Source organism: Tubulanus polymorphus, chromosome 3, assembly GCF_964204645.1.
Source record: "Tubulanus polymorphus chromosome 3, tnTubPoly1.2, whole genome shotgun sequence".
In the NCBI taxonomy this organism is placed as follows: Eukaryota; Metazoa; Nemertea; class Palaeonemertea; order Tubulaniformes; family Tubulanidae; genus Tubulanus; species Tubulanus polymorphus.
In genome coordinates, this window is record NC_134027.1 from 1,941,923 (window position 1) to 1,965,356 (window position 23,434).

The window sequence follows — 23,434 nt, forward strand, 5'->3', positions numbered from 1 at the left end:
TGGCCACTGGGGGTTACATGGCACGAAGATGAGCGCGTGCGTCGGGAGAAACTGGATAAAATGTCCGCTGAAACTTAGCAGTGAAATGAATACCATCGCCCATAGTGATATCAACTTCTTTGGAAATCTATGAGATTTTATTGGAAACACTATGACGATTAACCGCTCAACACTGAGCAGTACAGTGCACCAGTTACGTGTCATCTGAAATATGTAGAAAAACGGCAAAGATATTGAAATAAAAATCCAACCGTAATTCCAGTCATTCCAGCGAAACACGATATCTCCCAAAACGGCGTAAATGTACGCAACTCTCAGTGGATATAGAATAAATGTAGTGACCATAAACAAAAGATCGTTTAAAGCGAGAAATTTGATGAGAAAATAAATATCAGATTTGAATCGTTTTAAAACGATCAACGTGAATGCGTTGAATATGATACCCATTACAGACGCCGGTAGATACCAGCCTAGATACATATAAACATTGAATTTATTAATCCATTTCATAGGACGTAATCGAGTTTTCTCACAAGGAGTAAGTCGAGATGTTGTCAACGCAACAATTGTACTTGTAATGTTGGTGGAGTCAAACATATCAAAGCTGTAACTAGCTACAATCTCTGCGAAACATTTCAATCATCCTCTTGTGAGAAACCTGAATGCATTTTCATCAGTGAAAGGATGCTAGATTTAATCTAGAACTTCTCTCCATGTTGCGCAAACTGTTTTCAAGCATTTAATGAAATCGTCAATTTTACGGTACACGGTGTGAAGAATGTATCATAATGTCGCCGACACAACAACAGCTAAACGTCACTGCATGACAAGCGCTGCCGTAATTACTTCGTGAAAACTATATTTTCAAAGTTTGTTTTAACGATTTTTGACTCGTGAGCAAATATAAACTTTGACATAACAATTTTTACTTCAATTTTAAGTTGGTTTCAAATATTACAAAGAAACTACCTGTCGTATTCGTAAAGTCTGACACAAGATTCTATTTCTATGTGCATGATGTGTGTGGGAGCCCCTGTAGCCACGAACATGTTGAGGTCAACTTCAACATGTTCTAGATATGTTTTCCTTGAATATCTATGATGATGTCATTTGTTTACTTCATATTCAAATTTGATTTTAGACTTGTTTTACTCATAACACTTGCAGTCAATTACGTCTACCACGTGGGTAATCCGACGCATTATCACGGAATATACGGGTATCCTAAACTGTGACAAAAGCTACTGGTTGAATACTCTTGCATGGCAGGAATTAGTTCAACATGCCAGAGTTTCAATAAGTTAAAACATGCAGTTTCACAGACCGGTTGATATCTTCCCTTAAGTGTCTATTTCATAAAGTAATCCATAGATTTTTGTTTCTTAAAATTCAATTCGACAGAAAAATTTCATATTTCGAAATGGAGCTATGACCACAAGTTACATTTCACTGACATTTTATACATAAGAATTCTATTTACAAGTAATTACCAAATCTCAGCCCTGAGCAGTTGAATCGGTTCAAATAAGAAATCTACAGTTTCTGACTGGGTTTAAATATCTTGTTACCTGGACCACATTTCACAAAGTGAATAATCTTTGTTTTGCTTTGTGAAAGCCCGTGCGGCATGAAAGGGCAATATTATGTCAGTAACAGAATAATAGTCATGCCACATGTCATAAAAGTGCATAATCTTGAAGTTAGAAAAGTCTTTGACGAGGAATGGTATAAACCAAAAGAAAATTTCATTATCACTTTCAATTAGTATTGTGTGCGAATTTCATCAAAATCGAACACAAAATCTGTATATCGAAAATATTTCTGAAGAAATTATCATCAAAAAACCTTCAAAACCAGTAAAATGTAATTGAGAAAAATGCGTGAACTGAATTCGTCAACTGGGATACGTTAGATGAGATGTTTGAGCCGGATGTGTCAATCCTGGCTGATACTGGTTGGATGGATCTAAGAGCGATCATTTCAACTGAATGATTGCTCTTTTGGATGCAGACACTGAAAATGTCAAGCGCTTTACCGGTGCCTCGAACAGAATACTGCGTTGCACCACTGTTATTATGAAGTTTTAGCATATCGCTTTTTCAACCATTGGGAAGACGTTGCAGTCGTCTCAGCAGTTCTAGTGATTACACCCCTAAGGGAATAACACTGTAGTAATTGTTTTTCATCAGTATTTCATCGGAAATTTCATTTGAATCGTTGCAAACTTGAATTTGTAAATTAGAATAAATCAAGAGCAAATGATCGAAAATTGGCAAATCAATGCTTTAATAACACAACGAAGGAATGTATATACATCTCATTCTTTGTGAATTACTTCTGAACGCTAGATTCTGATCGTATGTGATTGTGGTATTGTACATGAAATTCACATTTTCTGAAGTCGATGTCGCGCGATCGAGGAAAGTATGAACTATTCGCGATGCCCAATTGACGAACTAGAAGTATTCAAGCACTACGTGGTAGTTTACGGTATTGGTACAATCTGTGTTTTGGGTATTTGTTTGAATATCTTCGGAATTTTTGTATTTCGAAAAATGACTGAAAGCGGTCAGGCGATTTATCTCCTCACAATGTTGTCAATAGCCGACACAGTTTATCTTATAAACATATTTCTCGATAGTCCAGTTCGTCGACTCATTTTCCAAGCAATCTACGGAGATGCCGTAATACGTCTCCGAGATTACGGCGTATTTCCGATGTGGAACTGGCTCCGCATGGCCGGCTACAAGTCGACGGTGACCATTCGTAATTGGGTGGTTGTTTTGTCGGCGGTTGTTCGATGTTTACACGTATTATTCCCGTTCTGGTCTCGGCGTCATGTTGACAGAAAATGTGCTAATCTAAGTATAGCGATAATTGTGACCGTATCGGCGGGGATTTATATTCCTCGTTATTTCGGTGGTCGTATTATCCCGTTTAAATGTTTAGAAACATCGTCGTCGAGTCCGACTTATCTTAAATTTGAGAAGGGTAAATCAATGGACCTGAGCTCGACGTGGATTTATTTGATAGTAACAGTTAACGCGCCGTTAATAATTCTCATGCTGGCAAACACGATTTTGCTGTGGTCCATCAGTCGTTCCATGAAAAATAGAAAATTCATGACATCGTCGTCGAATACGGAAACGAATGCTAACGCGAAAGCTACTCAACTTGTGATCATAGCTACAGTTATTTACATAGTCTGCGAATCACCGACGATCATTTCGAGAATATTCAAATATTTCATTAACTACGAAACGACACCGACGATGTGGAAATCGTTTGTCCTTTTAAACAATTTGACTCCAATCGACTCAGCGATTAATTTCATCATTAATGTAATGGCAAGTAGAAGCTTTAGAGAAACTGCGTATACGATGCTGTTTGCCAAGTGATCGAATGCTGAATGTGGGTTTTTGTTTCGGTTGATGTTGAGATTGATTCTACAGAATATCCATGCGACTCCTGGCACCTGGGCATCATCCGGTCCTTCACATCGTGCAAAGTCTCAAAAAGTTAAGCTTCGTGAAAACTATTCCAAAGTTTGTTTCAATGATTTTTGACTGGTGACAAAAAATAAACTTTTAGATTTCAATTTCAATTTGCAGTTGGTTTTGAATATTATTGAAAAAAAAATTTGTCGTCTAGTCTACACAAGATTTTATTTCTATGTGTGCTTGGAGTACGTACTCCAAGATGTGTGCGATGTGTGTTGGAGGGTGTCAGCCACGGGGCTTTAAGAGATCAACGGACCGCGGCGTCAGGGTAGTTCTTGCAACGATCATTTCCACTCTTTCCACCGTACACGGGATACTTTTGAACCCGGGATACTTTTACACCCGAGTTCGAACCCAGGACAGTCGATTTCACCTTCTTGCAGGATAAACAAGCGAGCGATTCATATCTGCGTTGCATTGATATTCTTCATACCAATCTCCTCATTGTTAAACGACTACTGAACAAAAAATTCTTTACTTCAGAAAAATAACAACTTTTAATGCATCTTAACAAATTAAATACAGCAGTTCACACAATATCGTATCACATCTGCAGTCAATCCAGAATCATGCACCTGAATATCATTCATCGTAACAGTTTTACTTTCATTTTGCCAGTGGCAGTTGTTGAACATTTATATATTGTGCATTCTAAATATATCTGAATATTCAGCATTATCAAATAGTAGTTAACATATCGGGGTCAGTTGCTCACTGGATAAATCAACCACTGGATAAGTTATAGTTATAATGGTTAATTAATTATCAATATGTCACCAATCTATTGGTTGAATTCAACCGACTTTTGAGCAACTGACTTCGATGTATAGAAACATTACTGGGATTTCATTTTAAGATACAAACTGACTCATTTAATTTACTTTAACAAATGGTTTTAAATAATCTAAGTTTAGTAAAGCAGATGATTACCAATGGCACAAGTTATGAGTATGAATACAGATCTACAAAATCATTAGTTTTATGTCAACTATGACCTCGCCAGTTACAGGGTATAACTATTTCCCCATCCTGCATTATCGAATAAAACTGCGAGATCTTTAACTTTTTGCCTTTTAAAGAAACGCCTATTTCTTCAGGGTTATTTATGAGCCTTTTGCAACATTTGATAACGTTAACCGAGGATAAAGATTGATCGCGCCGTAAACTCAGTAACTCAAGTTTGTCTTTACACTTTTGTAATATATCATTTTCTTTCGCGAGGTAATATCTGTAATCTCGCATCATTGTAAACGCTTCTTCTTTCTTTTGTTGTATGAAATTTTTCACAAGAAATCCGGGACAAGAAAACGGAATCAGAATTTGACCGCTCCTCGAAACGGTTAAAGGCCCAGCAGCGCTGTAAATAGAAAATGATATACAAATAATAATTGAAGAGTAACACAGTTATATCTGTAAGTAAATAGTTGAGACTATTTCCAGTCTTACCTCTCAACGACTAGTTGAACATGTCTAACAGCGCCCTCTATATGTCCGGTAGTGTCTGATTCTAGCGTGTGTATAAGACGTGTTAATTGTTTCGAGTACTCATCGACCATCACGATGTTCTCACGTCTACCGATCTGAATTCCGTTCAATAACACTGAAACTCTACGTTCCATTTCAGGTAACTGTCGTAGAGTATTCATATGTTTCGGTAACGATATCAGTAGCTGAAAAAAGAAGTTCAAACCATCAATTACTCGAGCCAAGCCTCATATTTCAACAACAGTGCAAAAAGCCAAGGCCATGTTGCACTGTCAAAAGAAGTCTTATATCTTAAGACTGGTCTGACTTTGTTTGATTGGCTATAGAACTAAGATTGTCTTAGACCAGTCTTATAATCTAAGCCATGGCCATGCAGCTGACCCGTGATCTTACATTGATCCAATTCTGTGGCACATCATCGCTACTCAAGTTTATTTTACCGTTGAAGCAAACTCCAGTAGCGTTACAGAATGATAGTACATGACCTGAAAATCAGAAAAATGCTGTAAAAAACTGCAGTAAACCTCCCTTAGTGAACACCTCTTTACAGTGAACACCATTTGCCAAGTCAAAACATTTTCCTATCTAAAATACTTAAGTGCCTCCCTATAGTGAACACCTCTCTGTAGTGAACATTTTCTGGGACAAAATATGAATTTAGTAAATTACAAAATTAAGCTGCTTGGCTTTAGTTGTAGTTGTGGTTTGCATCATGACCTGAGCCTCCCTACAGTATATTCCTCCAGTGCTTGGTCCCCACAGTATAGAGAGGTTTTACTGTATAAATTCACGTATATTTCTCGGTATTTCATGATTTCTAAATGACATTAGATATTCCAGTACCTCTCAGAGCAGAAATGAATCTTTCATTTTTATGTTGCTGATATAAACGATCGAAACTTTTAAGACAACTGTTGAACTGTTGTGGTCCCCAGTTACAGTTCCACTCAACATCAGTGACTCGTAGGGATTCAATCATATCATCAGTTATACTCGTATTTTCCTTGAGAACGGGATGATTAGCCGTGGAGAGTTGATCGGCAACGTCTAAATTCAGTCGCAACCAAGAACTGGAATTAAAACGCAATTCTAACAAGTTTAAAATATTGGTTTCCACAGTGTTGAAATACAGTCAGACTCTATTGTCCTCACAATTTGCATACTTCGAATTCAATTTACCAAGTTTAAATTGTCCTTTTTTGGATAAGTCATCAATATAGTAATTATCACAACTACAAAAACTATGAGTTTGAACCCCACTGCTATGAGCCATTGTTACAACCGTTTTTGGTTATGAATCATATATTTTGAAAAAAGCTTGTAGCTATTGAGTTGAAGCGTTGAAATTACAACTATTTCCTGATTTTGAGTTATTCCGGTACGTACCTCAGCGTAGGTGTCACGTTCTTCCTAAAATTACCCATATTTGGATTCGTTTTGCCGAAAAAATCATGAAACGAAGGATGCCATCGAATATTGTGCTCATCTGTTGGTGATGACTTCGGTTTGATACTTTCCACATATTCTAGCGGTAATTCACAGGCTTTCAGAATATCGCGGACTAGAGTTCGAGCATCTAATGATAACAGATTCACATTCACTTCTTTCAGTTTCCTATCGTTGTTGTCTACAAGAAATACATACAATAAATACAGTTATTGTAAAATGTATTTGGTTATTTCAACAAAAAAAGAAAAATTCAAACACATTTTTTCTAGGCATTAAAAGTTAACAATACTGAGTTTCTTACTTAATCTGATGTAGAATTTTAAGCTGACTGGTTTAGCGTTGTTAGATGGTACCCACAATGTCTGTATATATGAATTCAAAATCTTCAAAGATTCTTCGTTGGTTGTCTGCGAATAAATAAATGATTTCATAAATTCATTTGTTCATTCATAAAATCTAACCCCTGAAAGGTTTTGGACGTATGTTTATGTCCAATACCGCCATTCTCTCAAGGTTTCAAACATATTGATACGTTCTCGCTGTTATTTCATTTGTTTAACATCTGATAGATAAAGTCTTCATTCAAAATAACCACGGAAACCGCGCGTAAGGCGTTAACTGTGAAAAACATGAATTGTGCGGAAATAATTGAATCCATGGGAAAATGTAAACCAGAAACGATTGAAACCTTTCCACGGGGTTAAATCAAAATTACTGTCATCGCGATTAGAAACCTTTTCTTCAGGATAATTTCCGAACAAATCAGGATGAACCGCGAAATAAAACGGCCTCAATGCGGTCGATGTTTCTTGTTGCGTCAGGAATCTTTTTATCAAATCTCCAACTGGATTCACTGCATTCATTCTACAATTTCAAAAAAAACCTCATTCATTGCTAATAATATTTACTGTAAACGATTTGAATACAGACTAACTATAAATGAGCAGATCTCTACAAATTACAACTTTTCATCGAGTTTTCGCATTATTTCTAAGCAGATTCTAAAACAGACTTCACAAATACCTTAATCTTAAACTGCGTAAAGTATGCATATTCTCAAACTACGCTAAAATCGTGCAAAAATCCACTTTTTCTGAGAAAGTTCGATTCATAAATCAATGCACAAACAGTAAAACACGGAATTGGCGTAAAGACGTCAATACCATGTTTTAGTCCTTACCAAGATTTCATTACATCCGCTGCGAAAGAGTTTTACTATAGAGAAAAAATGGCCGAGAAACGTCATCTGCAAGAAGGAGAAGATCATTTAAAAGCCGTCGAAAAATGGTAAATACCGAGTGTTAAATATAGAAATATTGATATATAGTTAAAGAGCAGAGACTCTGGGGCCTGTTTCATAGTCATGGCTTAGACTTAAAAGAGTTAAGACCAAGCCAATCAATCTAACGACATCACAATATACTACTTCCTTCCTACTAACTAATATTAGTCTTTTTTGAGTTGACTGTGCAACTGGCCACAGGCCTGGGCTTGTAAACTGGCTTGGATTATATTTCGAGAATGGCGCTAAATATCTTCTGCAATTAAATTCACTACATCTGTCGAGTTGTCGCGTTGAATGTGAACTTGGTAAATGAAAGAATTGAGTTGTAATCTCTTATTGTTATTTTCTCCATTCGCAGCCTTAAAACCTCTTTGATGAAGTGGAAACCGGATTACGACGGTGCTGCATCTGAATACGCTAAAGCAGGTAGGTTTATTACGCCTAATCAATGTCTATTTCAACCTGACTTGAGAGCATTCCTGGTGGCCTAGCTCACTCAGTTTTGGTAGTACATACCTGATAAAAGTCTTATTAGGACCAGAATGCATTGGCAGCTGACCTAAAATATCGTTTTTTAATCCACTTTAAACTGTATAGAAGGATATCCAAAAAGTCTACATTGAGAGGGGTTCCTGAGAGAAAAGAGACTCCATGATTTGAAAGTTTAACGATATGTCTCCATGCCTACCAACTGAAGTTTTGTACGTAAGCATGGAAACATATTGTTAAACTTTCAAATCATGGAAGCACTTCTCTTCATTTAACCCCTTTCAGTGAAGACTTTTTGGATATCCTTCAATACAGTTTCAAATGGATTTAAAAATGATGATTTAGGTCGACTGCCTGTCCTTTCTGGTCCTACTAAGACCTTTATCAGGTATGTACTACTAAAAATGAGCGAGCTAGGCCACCTGGAATGCTCTCAAGTCAGGTTGAAATCGACATTAGTCCTAGATCGAAAACGTATTTACAGATTTTTGTCAACTGAAATTTATACAAAATCATAATAAGTTTACAAGCAAAATTGATTCAAACTATGATTTGATTAAGGATTGATTTATCAACTAACACGACGTCACTTTTTTGCAGCCATTAGTTTCAAGAATGCTAAAGCTCTGGAGCGTTGTCGCGATGCTTATATCAAGGCTGCTGATATGCAGTTAAAGTTGGGAGGGTATCCTTTTATAAAATACTATTTTACTACTAATACTAATACTATTATACTATTATTATTATTATTATTATTATTATTATTAGTATTATTTAATACTATTATACTATTTTAGAAAATACTTGACAATCAATTCGTATAAATGTGTTTATCTTAACTTGTCGGCAGAAATTTCCACGCAGCGAAGTAAGTATTGAGCCTGGAAAATTTTCTTCACCGTTACATGTTGATTAGAAATTAATGAATATTGATTAATTGCCAGGTCTCTAGAAGCAGCAGGACTCGTTAGTCGAGATATGAAAGATTATCAAAGCGTTGCTAATTTGATGGGGCGAGCAGGACAGCTGTTTAGAGAAAACGGTACTACGGATACTGCGGCTTTAACCTGGGAAAAGGCGGCCAAGTGAGTGTTCGATAATATATATATATATATTAACCATCTTCATTATCCTAAACGTTGCGATACGTATCTATGTAATGATTATAAAAACTTGATTTTAGGATATTGGAATTACCGATGCCTGAAGCGTCTTTAGATTTGTATCGACATGCTTGTGAATGCGCGGAGGTAAATGATACTACGATATTGATTGAATCTGTATCACTGCCTGCGTACCTATATTATTTATTATTTACAGGTTGAAGATCGACCGAGACAAGCAGCTGATTCAGTTGGAAGGAGTGTTCGTTTATTGATTCGCTTACAAAGGTATAGTATTAGCCATTGAAATACTCCAATCTATAGAAAATATGATTCAAGCCAAGTCCTACATTGAAAGTAAATTGGTACCTCGACATCTCGGCTGTTTTCGAGCCATCATTTCTTTTGATGTAATGATGATATTATAGTAGTCAGTTCTATGATGATATATAGTGAAATGGTTATTAAAATGATAAACTGGGCCAAGTTGCGCAGTCATGGCTAAGACTTTCAGTAGAAGTCTATCTTACGGTAATTCTATATCCAATCAAACTTTTTGAATACCAATCAGGAGCCGGTTGCATAGTGATGGCGTAAACTTAAGACCAGTCTAAGACCAACTTAGTTCTATAGCCAATCTAACAACTTCAGACCGGTCTTAAGATTTAAGACCATTTTCTGACTTAATTCACGACTGTGCAACTGGTCCCTGGGGATTTAGGTCACGACTGTACAACTTGGTCCAGGATCTTAATATTTGATTATCATACATAGAATTTATCATTGCCTATGAGATAATGTTGTTGTTAATTCTCTTCGACTCTTGTTTTCCAGATATGATGAAGCAGCGGATATGATAAAGAAAGAAATTGATCTCCACGCGTTATCGGAAAACTTTCCTACAGTCGTTAAATTAGTGACCGGAGCTGTGCTTATTCATCTATCCAGAACTGATTACGTTGCGGCTAATAAAATGTATAAGGCTGCTCTCGGGTAAATGGAGGATTTAGGCCAAAAAAAATTGATACCTTGTTTCTCCGCTCTGCTGAGCTTAAATGTTGACCCGGCCGGCCGCCTATCTACCCTATACATTACTTTTTTTGAAATCGTGATCAATTTCACCATAACAGACCCGGCCGCTATGGAAATGAACTGTTTATGAATTTTATCATATTTTACAAAAATGACCCGGCCGCTGCGGAGAAACAAGGTATCATTTTTGTTTAGCCTTATTTTTACAAGTCTTGATTTTTTCTGTGTTTTGCCTTCATTAAAATCAGATGAATATTGTATTTACGAAGGTATCCTGAATTCATTGGTTCCGATGACGCGCGTGCTTTAGAAGCTTTATTAGATGCTTATGATTCGGGAGATGGTGCTGTAATGAATGAGACGTTATCTTTACCAGTATTCAAATACATGGAGAATGATGTAAGTACAATTCGTTTAGAACGATGACCACACTCAAACGTGGTGAACGGATAATAAGATAAAATCCCACTATTTACAGATTAAAAGAATTTAAAAAACCAGAATTTATTTATTAAATCTAAAGTAAAAAAACGTCGTGTCTTTTAAATATTTTAGATTTAATAAATAAATTCTGGTTTTTAAATTCTTTTAATCTGTAAATAGTGGGATTTTATCTTACAATTCGTTTCATCAATTCCTCATCAGTGGCGGAAGAAACCGTCTCCAATGTGGATATCTGCTAATCGGGGAATTTTTGGTCAAGGGTCAGGAAATGAACTCTGGCTCTATAACGCAAATTCTGAAATGTTTGAGTTTTTCTACACGATTTATTTTTTCAGTTTGCTAAATTAGCGCGTGCGTTAAAAGCACCTGGAGCCAGTATAAAATCTGATCGTCGCAGTGATAAAGAACTAGGAGCAGATGAGGAAGATGATGATGAGTATTCCGGTGGATTGTGTTGAACGGTTAAAGGAATCGGAATGAATGAATACCAAACCCATAATTCACTCTCTTATTTGAAAGAAGGGACCAATTTATTGATCGAATGAAACATTCTTCAGTCAGATGAAGAGTGGACAGTGTGACAGTGTTGGTATAAATCCGGGTAGGACGTGTGTTATTCTAGTCAGGTTACTACTGACCACCACTTCCCTAATTTAATAAATGTTAACAAATTCAGGAGGGATAGGTTTTATCTATTGAAAAAGTAATGGAAAATGATATTATGTAAATCGGAATGATTATTCGTGTGGCCTTGTGCATCGTGATATCCTTCATGTCACTTGATTTATTACATGTGCCTCGTAGTCAGTGATGCATTAGTGATAGAAGTTTACTGGTAGGTAGCTAGAAGTCTTCACAAAACACTCATATATATACATAATATAGTTAACTGTGTAAACGATGATATTATATTGTTATTGATATGCAGTGAGGAACGTTGTACTACTGTAGTGCAGATAGGTTGAAATATGCAGCTCTTGTGGCTTTTTGGTTTGTGAATTTGTGTACTAAAAAGTTAAGATAAACGATACCTTTTCAAACCATCATATTTCCATTTACTTCTGTCAGTGTTATTCCTATTTTCAGCTGACATTTCCATGCATGGTAGACCTTCTTGTTTTTTGTACGAACACTTGGAAAAATGTTATTGTAGTGAATTTTTGTATATCATCTATTAAGCTTGCAATGACAATACATTGTTGATAAGATTATTGTTCAATAAAGATGTTTTATTTGATGTCAAGTTTCTTACAGTTTTTGTTATAATTTTGAGCCCTGGTGTATTGAACTATCCATGTCTGTCCATCACTGTTCAAATCATGATCTTCAAAAGAATGGTTTGGTGTTAAGGACTAGGATTGAAAATTGAAATGCATTTTATTCGTATCGATTAGATTGCTAAGCATGTTTTTGGGAACTACTTGTAATAAACCTTAATTGAATTTGAATTTGGTTCATCTGGGCTACCGTATAATATGCATCTGAAGTATGTGAATTAGTACCAGGAAGTGTTTATTGGTGTTGGTTTCATTTTGATTTGAACGATTAAACTTGTAATAATGTAGTAAAATGTCGCAAACAGTCGTTCGACCGACGGTTTTCGTATCATCTCCGAGTCAACATCTGAAATGTGGATTTTGTCATAAAGTTTACAATGATCCGGTGATCAGTACCGTCTGTGGACATACGTTCTGTAGAAGTTGTATTACTAGTTGCAAGCCGGCAGAGGTTGATGACAGCTGTCAAAATGGGAATTCTGTAGTTTGCCCTTTAGATAGTTTTATCTGTGGTCTAGATACATTGGTATTGAACAGGTATGCCAAAAATGGTCTTGAATCATAAGACTTGGTTGATATGACTATAATAGGCCTACTACAGTTTTTGTGTACCGGTATTGAATTTTGAAAATTTAAAGACGACACTTTTTGCTCAAATTTTCTAACTATTGCGTTCAGCGATATCTCAAAAACTATGGCACTTAATGATCATTCAAAAAGAAGCATGCTGTTTTTTGATCCCTCCGGATTCCAATAAGCTTTCTTTTTTTTATAAGACTTAATCATTGATACTCTTAACAACCTAATTTCTTTATCTCCTCATTTACAGAGCTGTAGTTGGTCAAATCGATGATTTATTGATTCACTGTCAGTACGGTGTTAAACTCACAGATGCTGGTGAATATGTGATGGATGAAAATGGCTGCCCTGAAAAAGTGTCATTTGGTAAGAATAATGATGTGCAGTCAAAACTGCTGATTTTACACAAAAACATTTAGGGATAATAGGATAGGATTATGTGTTTGTAAAGCGCCTTAATCGATAAAATTGATATCAAAGCCGCTATCCAAAAGTAGGCATATCTAGGTGATTGTGTAGGTTTGATTGTTTTCCAAAGGTTTAAGACAACAACATGAAGATGATTGTTCCTATGGTGCAGTTGTATGTCCAAACAGCGCTGAATGTGGAACATTCAAGAAATCGAATCTTTCCGCGCATCTTGAAATATGTACAAACTTCTTCTGTTCGGCCAAAAATGCAGGTAAGACTTGAAGCCTTATTCTCATTGGATTGACATCGATGACATCCTGATTAGCTATGCTATTATCGATGATAGGCTGTCGATTTAGTGGACGTCATACAGATCTGTTGGAACATTATAAAGAATGTTCTTTCTATCTAGCGAATAGATTAGTTCAGGGTTCTGATGGAGCCAATGACACAACAGTTTTAGCTATAAAAGAGCAAGTAAGTGCGCAAAAGATAGTATCTGTCCAAAAAACCATATAAAAAGATGAAGTTTTTTCATTTTTTCGTCAATTATTTGCAAACGAGAAATGAAATGTGAAGCGTTGTTGTTGTTTAAATAGATTGGTAATCTTACGACTGAGAATCAGCATCTTTCACTGACTGTCGACCAACTTACAAATCGCGTGAAGAAACTAGAAGGGGAACGAGATGAGATGCGAAAACAACTGATATCTTGTAAAACGTAAGTTCTGTCTCGAATTCACGGCTTTTATCACGGTTTCATACTACATCAATCACTGCTTGTAAATTAGTAATTCTACTATCAATATTTCTTCGTGAACAGGTTTGGGTATGTAATGTTGATTAGTCGGTATTTAGGTGAAATTATCTTTGTTTGCGTTATCAAAATATATTTTATATTCATTGAATTTGTCTTGTTAAGTGTTACATTTTATGCAAGATCCATTTCCACAGTTCTGAGTTCGATTTTGTTCGTGTTGAAATCAGTTCATCTCCCCTTTACTCACAACTGTGAAACCGGGTCCGGTACTTTTGTTTCGAATTTTTTTCTTAAATGCTACATCAAAACTTTATGCATATCATTTTGCTTATGCTAAATGCATAGTTTTAGCTATAAACTGAAAATGTAAAGACACAGAAAATTGATTTTCAATTGATTTTCGTTGCAGTAATATTACAAAACTTACACAAACTGTTGAAGAGTTACAACATTCAATGGAATCGAAAGGAAGAACATCTTCAGGTAGATACTCAATAGCCTGTTTTATGAGTAGTCCCTTTCTTTGCAATGTAGACATTTTTAGAAACTATTAATTCAAAATTCAATTTGTCATTAGGTTTGAATTGTGTAATGCCGAAATCACCTCGGTCCACTAGTACAAGTATGATGTCAACATCTTCACCAGTTAGTAATCCTAATGTAAGTCTGGTTGATACATCTACTTCCAGTCGCAGTAACAGTACAGAAAACTGGACGACACCTTTAATGTTTAAATGTCTCGGTACATTCAGGTTAGTCGAAGAAATTATTTTCGAGAAAATCGTATGCAAAACAACTACCTTTTATAACCTCAAAATTTCAATTTCAGGGGACACAAAGGACCGGTGTATGCATTAGCGAACAGAGGCAGTCGAATATTTAGTGCTGGAGGTGATAAAGTGATTAAAGTATGGAACGTTGATATGTTAGCTAAAGGTTGTATACACACAATAGTAGCTCACAATGATGGGGTACGTTTATGCATGTATGAAAACCTAAAGGAATTATACAGTTATTTATCTACTACTTGTGTCTCATCCTATATTTGGATTTACTTTCAGATTTTCTGTATTGCTCTAATGAGGAATGTGATGTTTAGTGCAGGCGCTGACTACAGTATTAAAGCTTGGGATGTGAACTCTTATGAACAGAAAGCTATAAGAGAGGTAAGCAGCGTTTTCATTTATTTACAGAATTTCATCTTATTGCTATACATTACATGCCGTACATGTATATCTATTATCATAATATTTTATTTAATTTACAGCAAGCTCACAACAATATAATATGTGCTTTAGTTCATTGTGGGGAATATATCTTTACTTCATCTTATTCTGTGATCAAGGTATAATTTTTTTCATTCTGTTTCCCACTATTTCTCTGATTATTTGATGATTTAATGATCATGTATTGCTCTACTCAACATTTTTCAAGGTTTGGAGTGCTAAAGATCTTGAACCGATTCATACGATTGATGGTTTGTACCACTGGGTCAGAGCGCTCGCAGTTAATAGAACCAAGGTAATAAAATGTTTGTACATTTATAATGTTTTTTCCTGGTACCTGAATGTATTGTATTTTCATTTTAATCGATGTATAAATCATAGGATAAAGTATACAGTGGATCTCACAATACGATAGAAATGTGGGATGCTTCTGGTAAATTCAACCTTCGCGGAAAGATCGATCATAAATATGGTTCCATTCATTCCTTAGTATTGACGTCTAAGTACATCATTGCAGGTAATAAAATAGTCATTATTGTATGCGCTACTATGATAAGATCAATCTTTATGTCGCGACTTTGTAACTGAGTCCTGATCATTTTGAAACATATTTCTTTTTTTCTAGGCACGTACAATCAAAATATTCGTTTATTCAATATATCCACTCATCAGCATGTAATACATCTACGAGGTCACGTGGGGGCAGTGACGAGTTTACTCGTATCTCCATCTGAACGATTCTTATTCTCCGGTTCAGCCGATAATTCTGTGCAGGTATTCAAAAAAAGAACGGATACAAAGTTTTTATACACAGTCTCGTTTCGATAATTTTCACATTCAAGTTAAAGATTATGCATTTGTAGATATGGAATCTGGAGAATATGCTTTCAATACACAGTCTGAGTAGACATGAAGGAAGTGTCGATGCTCTTACTTTATACGGTGACTTATTACTAACCGGGTCCGAAGATACAGAAATTAAGGTATGTTTCGGTGATGAAGTGACCTCAGTGAATAAGTTAAATAACTTATTCGTTATATTCCTGTATCGTTGTTGCAGTACATTTTATTCTATAAGTAAAAACAACTTGTCTACATACATATATTCTATTGTGATGTATATCATAGAATTGTTTTTAATTTGTATTTTTTCAGTTGTTCAAGTATTTCAAGATTGAGACAATCAGATAACGGCCGAATCATGGACAATGATCGATTGAATTTATGGAACTGTTTTGAGATTTTTTTTATGAGTACTGTGTAGCTTTTACTCAAGCAAGCATCAATGCGTACAAAATGAGATATTTGAGATGTGAATACAACGTTTTCTTTATTGTTCTGTAACATTTATTTATAAACTAGCCTACATGTAGTTTCATATTTAAACAAAGTTTTATGCATTATTACTGGTGCCCGAATCAAATTCATATTGTTTACCTCGCTATTCTGTTATTAATTCTCCAGGCATCAAATGTCAAACATTTTTCTCTTGATTCAGATTATTTTCAAATTGAAGTGTTTTTCTCTTTAAACAATTTTATTGTCATAGATTATGAGTATTAGATATTTAATTCTTGTTTCTCAGGAATGATTATAAATGATAAATGCAGCTGCTGAAACCGACTTTTAATGAAATAAAAATCATTTGTAAGAATTCTGTGCGTTCTCACGTCGTTGACTATCTTCATGTATCTTCAATTTGCATAATCTTCTTTCTAGTATCAATATCGATAGGCTGGATTTGAACCCGAAACACCCAGTTTATTCTCTGCTGAACACCCCAAAAACTTAAAACTTTCAATAGATGGCGCATGTGATACATGGTTCATCGCTAAGTTCGCTATTGAGAGGACTCCAGAAATATGGATAGTTCAGGGAAATTCCAATAGATGGCGAAAATATCTTCATTTAGTGTCGATAGGTTGGCCTAGAATTTGGGACATCATATAGCATCCAGCGACTGGAAATCAGTGAGTTCCATGAACACAGCTGAACACGCTCAATAAAACAATCTATTCAATAATTCGATGTACTTCATTGTTATAAAAGATAACAAACCTATTCTACATCATCACATATACTATGATTTAAACCTCAATCAGACTTAATGAGTATACATAATTAAAAATAGCGTATGAAGAGAAAGCAAATATTACTTAAATGTGTCATATTCGTTTATTCAATATATCCACTCATCAGCATGAAATACATCTACGAGGTCACGTGGGGGCAGTGACGAGTTTACTCGTATCTCCATCTGAACGATTCTTATTCTCCGGTTCAGCTGATAATTCTGTGCAGGTATTCAAAAAAAGAACGGAGACAAGGTTTTAATACACAGTCTCGTTTCGATAATTTTCACATTCAAGTTAAAGATTATGCATTTGTAGATATGGAATCTGGAGAATATGCTTTCAATACACAGTCTGAGTAGACATGAAGGAAGTGTCGATGCTCTTACTTTATACGGTGACTTATTACTAACCGGGTCCGAAGATACAGAAATTAAGGTATGTTTCGGTGATGAAGTGACCTCAGTGAATAAGTTAAATAACTTATTCGTTATATTCCTGTATCGTTGTTGCAGTACATTTTATTCTATAAGTAAAAACAACTTGTCTACATACATATATTCTATTGTGATGTATATCATAGAATTGTTTTTAATTTGTATTTTTTCAGTTGTTCAAGTATTTCAAGATTGAGACAATCAGATAACGGCCGAATCATGGACAATGATCGATTGAATTTATGGAACTGTTTTGAGATTTTTTTTATGAGTACTGTGTAGCTTTTACTCAAGCAAGCATCAATGCGTACAAATGAGATATTTGAGATGTGAATACAACGTTTTCTTTATTGTTCTGTAACATTTATTTATAAACTAGCCTACATGTAGTTTCATATTTAAACAAAGTTTTATGCATTATTACTGGTGCCCGAATCAAATTCATATTGTTTACTTCGCTGTTCTGTTATTAATTCTACAGGCATCAAATGTCAAACATTTTCTCTCGATTCAGATTATTTTCAAATTGAAGTGTTTTTCTCTTTAAACAATTTTATTGTCGTAGATTATGAGTATTAGATATTTAATTCTTGTTTCTCAGGAATGATTATAAATGATAAATGCAGCTGCTGAAACCGACTTTTAATGAAATAAAAATCATTTGTAAGAATTCTGTGCGTTCTCACGTCGTTGACTATCTTCATGTATCTTCAATTTGCATACTCTTCTTTCTAGTATCAATATCGATAGGCTGGATTTGAACCCGAAACACCCAGTTTATTCTCTGCTGAAGGCCCAAAAACTTAAAACTTTCAATAGATGGCGCATGTGATACGTGGTTCATCGCTAAGTTCGCTATTGAGAGGATTCCAGAAATATGGATAGTTCAGGGAAATTCCAATAGATGGCGAAAATATCTGTTCATTTAGTGTCGATAGGTTGGCCTAGAATTTGGGACATCATATAGCATCCAGCGACTGGAAATCAGTGAGTTCCATGAACACAGCTGAACACGCTCAATAAAACAATCTATTCAATAATTCGATGTACTTCATTGTTACAAAAGATAACAAACCTATTCTACATCATCACAATACTATGATTTAAACCTCAATCAGACTTAATGAGTATACATAATTAAAAATAGCGTATGAAGAGAAAGCAAATATTACTTAAATGTGTAATATTCGTTTATTCAATATATCCACTCATCAGCATGAACATCTACGAGGTCACGTGGGGGCAGTGACGAGTTTACTCGTATCTCCATCTGAACGATTCCTCCGGTTCAGCCGATAATTCTGTGCAGGTATTCAAAAAAAGAACGGAGACAAGGTTTTAATACACAGTCTCGTTTCGATAATTTTCACATTCAAGTTAAAGATTATGCATTTGTAGATATGGAATCTGGAGAATATGCTTTCAATACACAGTCTGAGTAGACATGAAGGAAGTGTCGATGCTCTTACTTTATACGGTGACTTATTACTAACCGGGTCCGAAGATACAGAAATTAAGGTATGTTTCGGTGATGAAGTGACCTCAGTGAATAAGTTGAATAACTTATTCGTTATATTCCTGTATCGTTGTTGCAGTACATTTTATTCTATAAGTAAAAACAACTTGTCTACATACATATATTCTATTGTGATGTATATCATAGAATTGTTTTTAATTTGTATTTTTTCAGTTGTTCAAGTATTTCAAGATTGAGACAATCAGATAACGGCCGAATCATGGACAATGATCGATTGAATTTATGGAACTGTTTTGAGATTTTTTTTATGAGTACTGTGTAGCTTTTACTCGAGCAAGCATCAATGCGTACTAATGAGATATTTGAGATGTGAATACAACGTTTTCTTTATTGTTCTGTAACATTTATTTATAAACTAGCCTACATGTAGTTTCATATTTAAACAAAGTTTTATGCATTATTACTGGTGCCCGAATCAAATTCATATTGTTTACTTCGCTATTCTGTTATTAATTCTACAGGCATCAAATGTCAAACATTTTCTCTCGATTCAGATTATTTTCAAATTGAAGTGTTTTTCTCTTTAAACAATTTTATTGTCATAGATTATGAGTATTAGATATTTGATTCTTGTTTCTCAGGAATGATTATAAATGATAAATGCAGCTGCTGAAACCGACTTTTAATGAAATAAAAATCATTTGTAAGAATTCTGTGCGTTCTCACGTCGTTGACTATCTTTATGTATCTTCAATTTGCATACTCTTCTTTCTAGTATCAATATCGATAGGCTGGATTTGAACCCGAAACACCCAGTTTATTCTCTGCTGAACGCCCCAAAAACTTAAAACTTTCAATAGATGGCGCATGTGATACATGGTTCATCGCTAAGTTCGCTATTGAGAGGACTCCAGAAATTTGGATAGTTCAGGGAAATTCCAATAGATGGCGAAAATATCTGTTCATTTAGTGTCGATAGGTTGGCCTAGAATTTGGGACATCATATAGCATCCAGCGACTGGAAATCAGTGAGTTCCATGAACACAGCTGAACACGCTCAATAAAACAATCTATTCAATAATTCGATGTACTTTATTGTTATAAAAGATAACAAACCTATTCTACATCATCACAATACTATGATTTAAACCTCAAGCAGACTTAATGAGTATACATAATTAAAAATAGCGTATGAAGAGAAAGCAAATATTACTTAAATGTGTAATATTCGTTTATTCAATATATCCACTCATCAGCATGAACATCTACGAGGTCACTTGGGGGCAGTGACGAGTTTACTCGTATCTCCATCTGAACGATTCCTCCGGTTCAGCCGATAATTCTGTGCAGGTATTCAAAAAAAGAACGGAGACAAAGTTTTTATACACAGTCTCGTTTCGATAATTTTCACATTCAAGTTAAAGATTATGCATTTGTAGATATGGAATCTGGAGAATATGCTTTCAATACACAGTCTGAGTAGACATGAAGGAAGTGTCGATGCTCTTACTTTATACGGTGACTTATTACTAACCGGGTCCGAAGATACAGAAATTAAGGTATGTTTCGGTGATGAAGTGACCTCAGTGAATAAGTTAAATAACTTATTCGTTATATTCCTGTATCGTTGTTGCAGTACATTTTATTCTATAAGTAAAAACAACTTGTCTACATACATATATTCTATTGCGATGTATATCATAGAATTGTTTTTAATTTGTATTTTTTCAGTTGTTCAAGTATTTCAAGATTGAGACAATCAGATAACGACTGAATCATGGACAATGATCGATTGAATTTATGGAACTGTTTTGAGATTTTTTTATGAGTACTGTGCAGCTTTTACTCGAGCAAGCATCAATGCGTACAAATGAGATATTTGAGATGTGAATACAACGTTTTCTTTATTGTTCTGTAACATTTATTTATAAACTAGCCTACATGTAGTTTCATATTTAAACAAAGTTTTATGCATTATTACTGGTGCCCGAATCAAATTCATATTGTTTACTTCACTATTCTGTTATTAATTCTACAGGCATCAAATGTCAAACATTTTTCTCTTGATTCAGATTATTTTCAAATTGAAGTGTTTTTCTCTTTAAACAATTTTATTGTCGTAGATTATGAGTATTAGATATTTAATTCTTGTTTCTCAGGAATGATTATAAATGATAAATGCAGCTGCTGAAACCGACTTTTAATGAAATAAAAATCATTTGTAAGAATTCTGTGCGTTCTCACGTCGTTGACTATCTTCATGTATCTTCAATTTGCATAATCTTCTTTCTAGTATCAATATCGATAGGCTGGATTTGAACCCGAAACGCCCAGTTTATTCTCTGCTGAACGCCCCAAAAACTTAAAACTTTCAATAGATGGCGCATGTGATACATGGTTCATCGCTAAGTTCGCTATTGAGAGGACTCCAGAAATATGGATAGTTCAGGGAAATTCCAATAGATGGCGAAAATATCTGTTCATTTAATGTCGATAGGTTAGCCTAGAATTTGGGACATCATATAGCATCCAGCGACTGGAAATCAGTGAGTTCCATGAACACAGCTGAACACGCTCAATAAAACAATCTATTCAATAATTCGATGTACTTTATTGTTATAAAAGATAACAAACCTATTCTACATCATCACAATACTATGATTTAAACCTCAATCAGACTTAATGAGTATACATAATTAAAAATAGCGTATGAAGAGAAAAGCAAATATTACTTAAATGTGTCATATTCGTTTATTTAATATATCCACTCATCAGCATGTAATACATCTACGAGGTCACGTGGGGGCAGTGACGAGTTTACTCGTATCTCCATCTGAACGATTCTTATTCTCCGGTTCAGCTGATAATTCTGTGCAGGTATTCAAAAAAAGAACGGAGACAAAGTTTTTATACACAGTCTCGTTTCGATAATTTTCACATTCAAGTTAAAGATTATGCATTTGTAGATATGGAATCTGGAGAATATGCTTTCAATACACAGTCTGAGTAGACATGAAGGAAGTGTCGATGCTCTTACTTTATACGGTGACTTATTACTAACCGGGTCCGAAGATACAGAAATTAAGGTATGTTTCGGTGATGAAGTGACCTCAGTGAATAAGTTAAATAACTTATTCGTTATATTCCTGTATCGTTGTTGCAGTACATTTTATTCTATAAGTAAAAACAACTTGTCTACATACATATATTCTATTGTGATGTATATCATAGAATTGTTTTTAATTTGTATTTTTTCAGTTGTTCAAGTATTTCAAGATTGAGACAATCAGATAACGGCTGAATCATGGACAATGATCGATTGAATTTATGGAACTGTTTTGAGATTTTTTTTATGAGTACTGTGTAGCTTTTACTCAAGCAAGCATCAATGCGTACAAAATGAGATATTTGAGATGTGAATACAACGTTTTCTTTATTGTTCTGTAACATTTATTTATAAACTAGCCTACATGTAGTTTCATATTTAAACAAAGTTTTACGTATTATTACTGGTGCCCGAATCAAATTCATATTGTTTACTTCGCTATTCTGTTATTAATTCTCCAGGCATCAAATGTCAAACGTTTTTCTCTCGATTCAGATTATTTTCACATTGAAGTGTTTTTCTCTTTAAACAATTTTATTGTCATAGATTATGAGTATTAGATATTTAATTCTTGTTTCTCAGGAATGATTATAAATGATAAATGCAGCTGCTGAAACCGACTTTTAATGAAATAAAAATCATTTGTAAGAATTCTGTGCGTTCTCACGTCGTTGACTATCTTTATGTATCTTCAATTTGCATACTCTTCTTTCTAGTATCAATATCGATAGGCTGGATTTGAACCCGAAACACCCAGTTTATTCTCTGCTGAACGCCCCAAAAACTTAAAACTTTCAATAGATGGCGCATGTGATACATGGTTCATCGCTAAGTTCGCTATTGAGAGGACTCCAGAAATATGGATAGTTCAGGGAAATTCCAATAGATGGCGAAAATATCTGTTCATTTAGTGTCGATGGGTTGGCGTAGAATTTGGTACTAGTAGTTTTCCTTCATGTAGCATCCAGCGACTGGAAATCAGTGAGTTCCATGAACACAGCTGAACACGCACAATAAAACAATTTATTCAATAATTCGATGTACTTTATTGTTATAAAAGATAACAAACCTATTCTACATCATCACAATACTATGATTAAAACCTCAATCACAGACTTAATGAGTATACATAATTAAAAATAGCGCATGAAGAGAGAGCAAATATTACTTAAATGTGTCATACAATATTTCTACTGACCTTAAGATTCTCATTATTATGAATAAAACGAAACCAAGTAAACAGAAGAAAAAACATACAATAAATATCATAAATAACTTCAAATGATATGCGTTTATAGATTG

General features: G+C 34.8%; 5 protein-coding genes and 3 long non-coding RNA genes across 9 annotated transcripts; 7 read left to right on the forward strand and 1 right to left on the reverse strand.

The window, feature by feature from the left end:
• The first annotated feature begins 2,555 nt into the window (after positions 1–2,555).
• Positions 2,556–3,398, forward strand: LOC141901134 (uncharacterized). Its single transcript, XM_074788233.1, has one exon. The coding sequence runs from the start codon at positions 2,556–2,558 to the stop codon at positions 3,396–3,398; it is 843 nt and encodes a 280-aa protein (XP_074644334.1).
• Positions 3,399–4,425: 1,027 nt separating this feature from the next.
• On the reverse strand, positions 4,426–7,528 carry LOC141902625 (T-cell activation inhibitor, mitochondrial-like). Its single transcript, XM_074790446.1, has 8 exons — positions 7,458–7,528; positions 7,169–7,298; positions 6,736–6,841; positions 6,372–6,612; positions 5,829–6,055; positions 5,379–5,470; positions 4,947–5,170; positions 4,426–4,857 (listed from the first exon to the last, which is right to left on the reverse strand). The coding sequence occupies exons 1-8, from the start codon at positions 7,484–7,486 to the stop codon at positions 4,485–4,487; spliced, it is 1,422 nt and encodes a 473-aa protein (XP_074646547.1). The 5' UTR covers positions 7,487–7,528; the 3' UTR covers positions 4,426–4,484.
• Positions 7,529–7,661: 133 nt separating this feature from the next.
• Positions 7,662–12,024, forward strand: LOC141901957 (gamma-soluble NSF attachment protein-like). Its single transcript, XM_074789562.1, has 10 exons — positions 7,662–7,721; positions 8,078–8,145; positions 8,809–8,893; positions 9,059–9,076; positions 9,153–9,293; positions 9,392–9,458; positions 9,529–9,599; positions 10,146–10,304; positions 10,613–10,742; positions 11,123–12,024. Exons 1-10 carry the CDS (start codon positions 7,663–7,665, stop codon positions 11,243–11,245), a joined length of 921 nt encoding a protein of 306 aa, XP_074645663.1. The 5' UTR covers position 7,662; the 3' UTR covers positions 11,246–12,024.
• A 273-nt stretch (positions 12,025–12,297) lies between these two features.
• Positions 12,298–16,553, forward strand: LOC141901835 (E3 ubiquitin-protein ligase TRAF7-like). 2 transcript variants are annotated; one of them, XM_074789335.1, is made up of 15 exons: positions 12,298–12,601; positions 12,894–13,009; positions 13,182–13,325; positions 13,401–13,531; positions 13,654–13,775; positions 14,224–14,297; positions 14,392–14,566; positions 14,644–14,785; positions 14,876–14,980; positions 15,082–15,159; positions 15,249–15,335; positions 15,422–15,557; positions 15,666–15,814; positions 15,904–16,023; positions 16,196–16,553. In XM_074789335.1, the coding sequence occupies exons 1-15, from the start codon at positions 12,357–12,359 to the stop codon at positions 16,229–16,231; spliced, it is 1,860 nt and encodes a 619-aa protein (XP_074645436.1). In that variant the 5' UTR covers positions 12,298–12,356; the 3' UTR covers positions 16,232–16,553. The 2 variants fall into 2 exon arrangements, with proteins under 2 accessions (XP_074645436.1, XP_074645437.1); XM_074789336.1 differs by lacking the exon at positions 16,196–16,553 and having other exon boundaries at positions 15,889–16,004.
• Positions 16,554–17,200: 647 nt separating this feature from the next.
• LOC141901135 (pre-mRNA-processing factor 19-like) lies at positions 17,201–17,995 on the forward strand. The gene is made up of 3 exons (XM_074788234.1): positions 17,201–17,341; positions 17,431–17,550; positions 17,723–17,995. The coding sequence occupies exons 1-3, from the start codon at positions 17,201–17,203 to the stop codon at positions 17,756–17,758; spliced, it is 297 nt and encodes a 98-aa protein (XP_074644335.1). The 3' UTR covers positions 17,759–17,995.
• Positions 17,996–18,830: 835 nt separating this feature from the next.
• LOC141902759 (uncharacterized) lies at positions 18,831–19,539 on the forward strand. The gene is made up of 3 exons (XR_012618940.1): positions 18,831–18,858; positions 18,948–19,067; positions 19,240–19,539. It is a non-coding gene; the product is annotated as an uncharacterized LOC141902759 (long non-coding RNA).
• An 816-nt stretch (positions 19,540–20,355) lies between these two features.
• LOC141902808 (uncharacterized) lies at positions 20,356–21,152 on the forward strand. The gene is made up of 3 exons (XR_012618945.1): positions 20,356–20,376; positions 20,466–20,585; positions 20,758–21,152. It is a non-coding gene; the product is annotated as an uncharacterized LOC141902808 (long non-coding RNA).
• A 643-nt stretch (positions 21,153–21,795) lies between these two features.
• On the forward strand, positions 21,796–22,421 carry LOC141902899 (uncharacterized). Its single transcript, XR_012618973.1, has 3 exons — positions 21,796–21,903; positions 21,993–22,112; positions 22,285–22,421. It is a non-coding gene; the product is annotated as an uncharacterized LOC141902899 (long non-coding RNA).
• The last annotated feature ends 1,013 nt before the right edge of the window (positions 22,422–23,434 follow it).

Excerpts from the sequence above, each read along its gene's own strand:
- LOC141901134 (XM_074788233.1), top strand. The coding sequence starts at position 2,556 with ATGACTGAAAGCGGTCAGGCGATTTATCTCCTCACAATGTTGTCAATA.
- LOC141902625 (XM_074790446.1), bottom strand. The coding sequence starts at position 7,486 with ATGCATACTTTACGCAGTTTAAGATTAAG. Across the intron at positions 7,299-7,457 it reads TTACGCAGTTTAAGATTAAG|AATGAATGCAGTGAATCCAG; the intron begins GTATTTGTGAAG and ends TTGAAATTGTAG. Across the intron at positions 5,471-5,828 it reads ATTCATTTCTGCTCTGAGAG|GTCATGTACTATCATTCTGT; the intron begins GTACTGGAATAT and ends TCTGATTTTCAG.
- LOC141901957 (XM_074789562.1), top strand. The coding sequence starts at position 7,663 with ATGGCCGAGAAACGTCATCTGCAAGAAGGAGAAGATCATTTAAAAGCC. Across the intron at positions 9,294-9,391 it reads ACCTGGGAAAAGGCGGCCAA|GATATTGGAATTACCGATGC; the intron begins GTGAGTGTTCGA and ends ACTTGATTTTAG. Across the intron at positions 9,600-10,145 it reads TTATTGATTCGCTTACAAAG|ATATGATGAAGCAGCGGATA; the intron begins GTATAGTATTAG and ends CTTGTTTTCCAG.
- LOC141901835 (XM_074789335.1), top strand. The coding sequence starts at position 12,357 with ATGTCGCAAACAGTCGTTCGACCGACGGTTTTCGTATCATCTCCGAGT. Across the intron at positions 13,776-14,223 it reads CAACTGATATCTTGTAAAAC|TAATATTACAAAACTTACAC; the intron begins GTAAGTTCTGTC and ends TTTTCGTTGCAG. Across the intron at positions 15,815-15,903 it reads CAGCCGATAATTCTGTGCAG|ATATGGAATCTGGAGAATAT; the intron begins GTATTCAAAAAA and ends ATGCATTTGTAG.
- LOC141901135 (XM_074788234.1), top strand. The coding sequence starts at position 17,201 with ATGTGTCATATTCGTTTATTCAATATATCCACTCATCAGCATGAAATA. Across the intron at positions 17,342-17,430 it reads CAGCTGATAATTCTGTGCAG|ATATGGAATCTGGAGAATAT; the intron begins GTATTCAAAAAA and ends ATGCATTTGTAG. Across the intron at positions 17,551-17,722 it reads CCGAAGATACAGAAATTAAG|TTGTTCAAGTATTTCAAGAT; the intron begins GTATGTTTCGGT and ends GTATTTTTTCAG.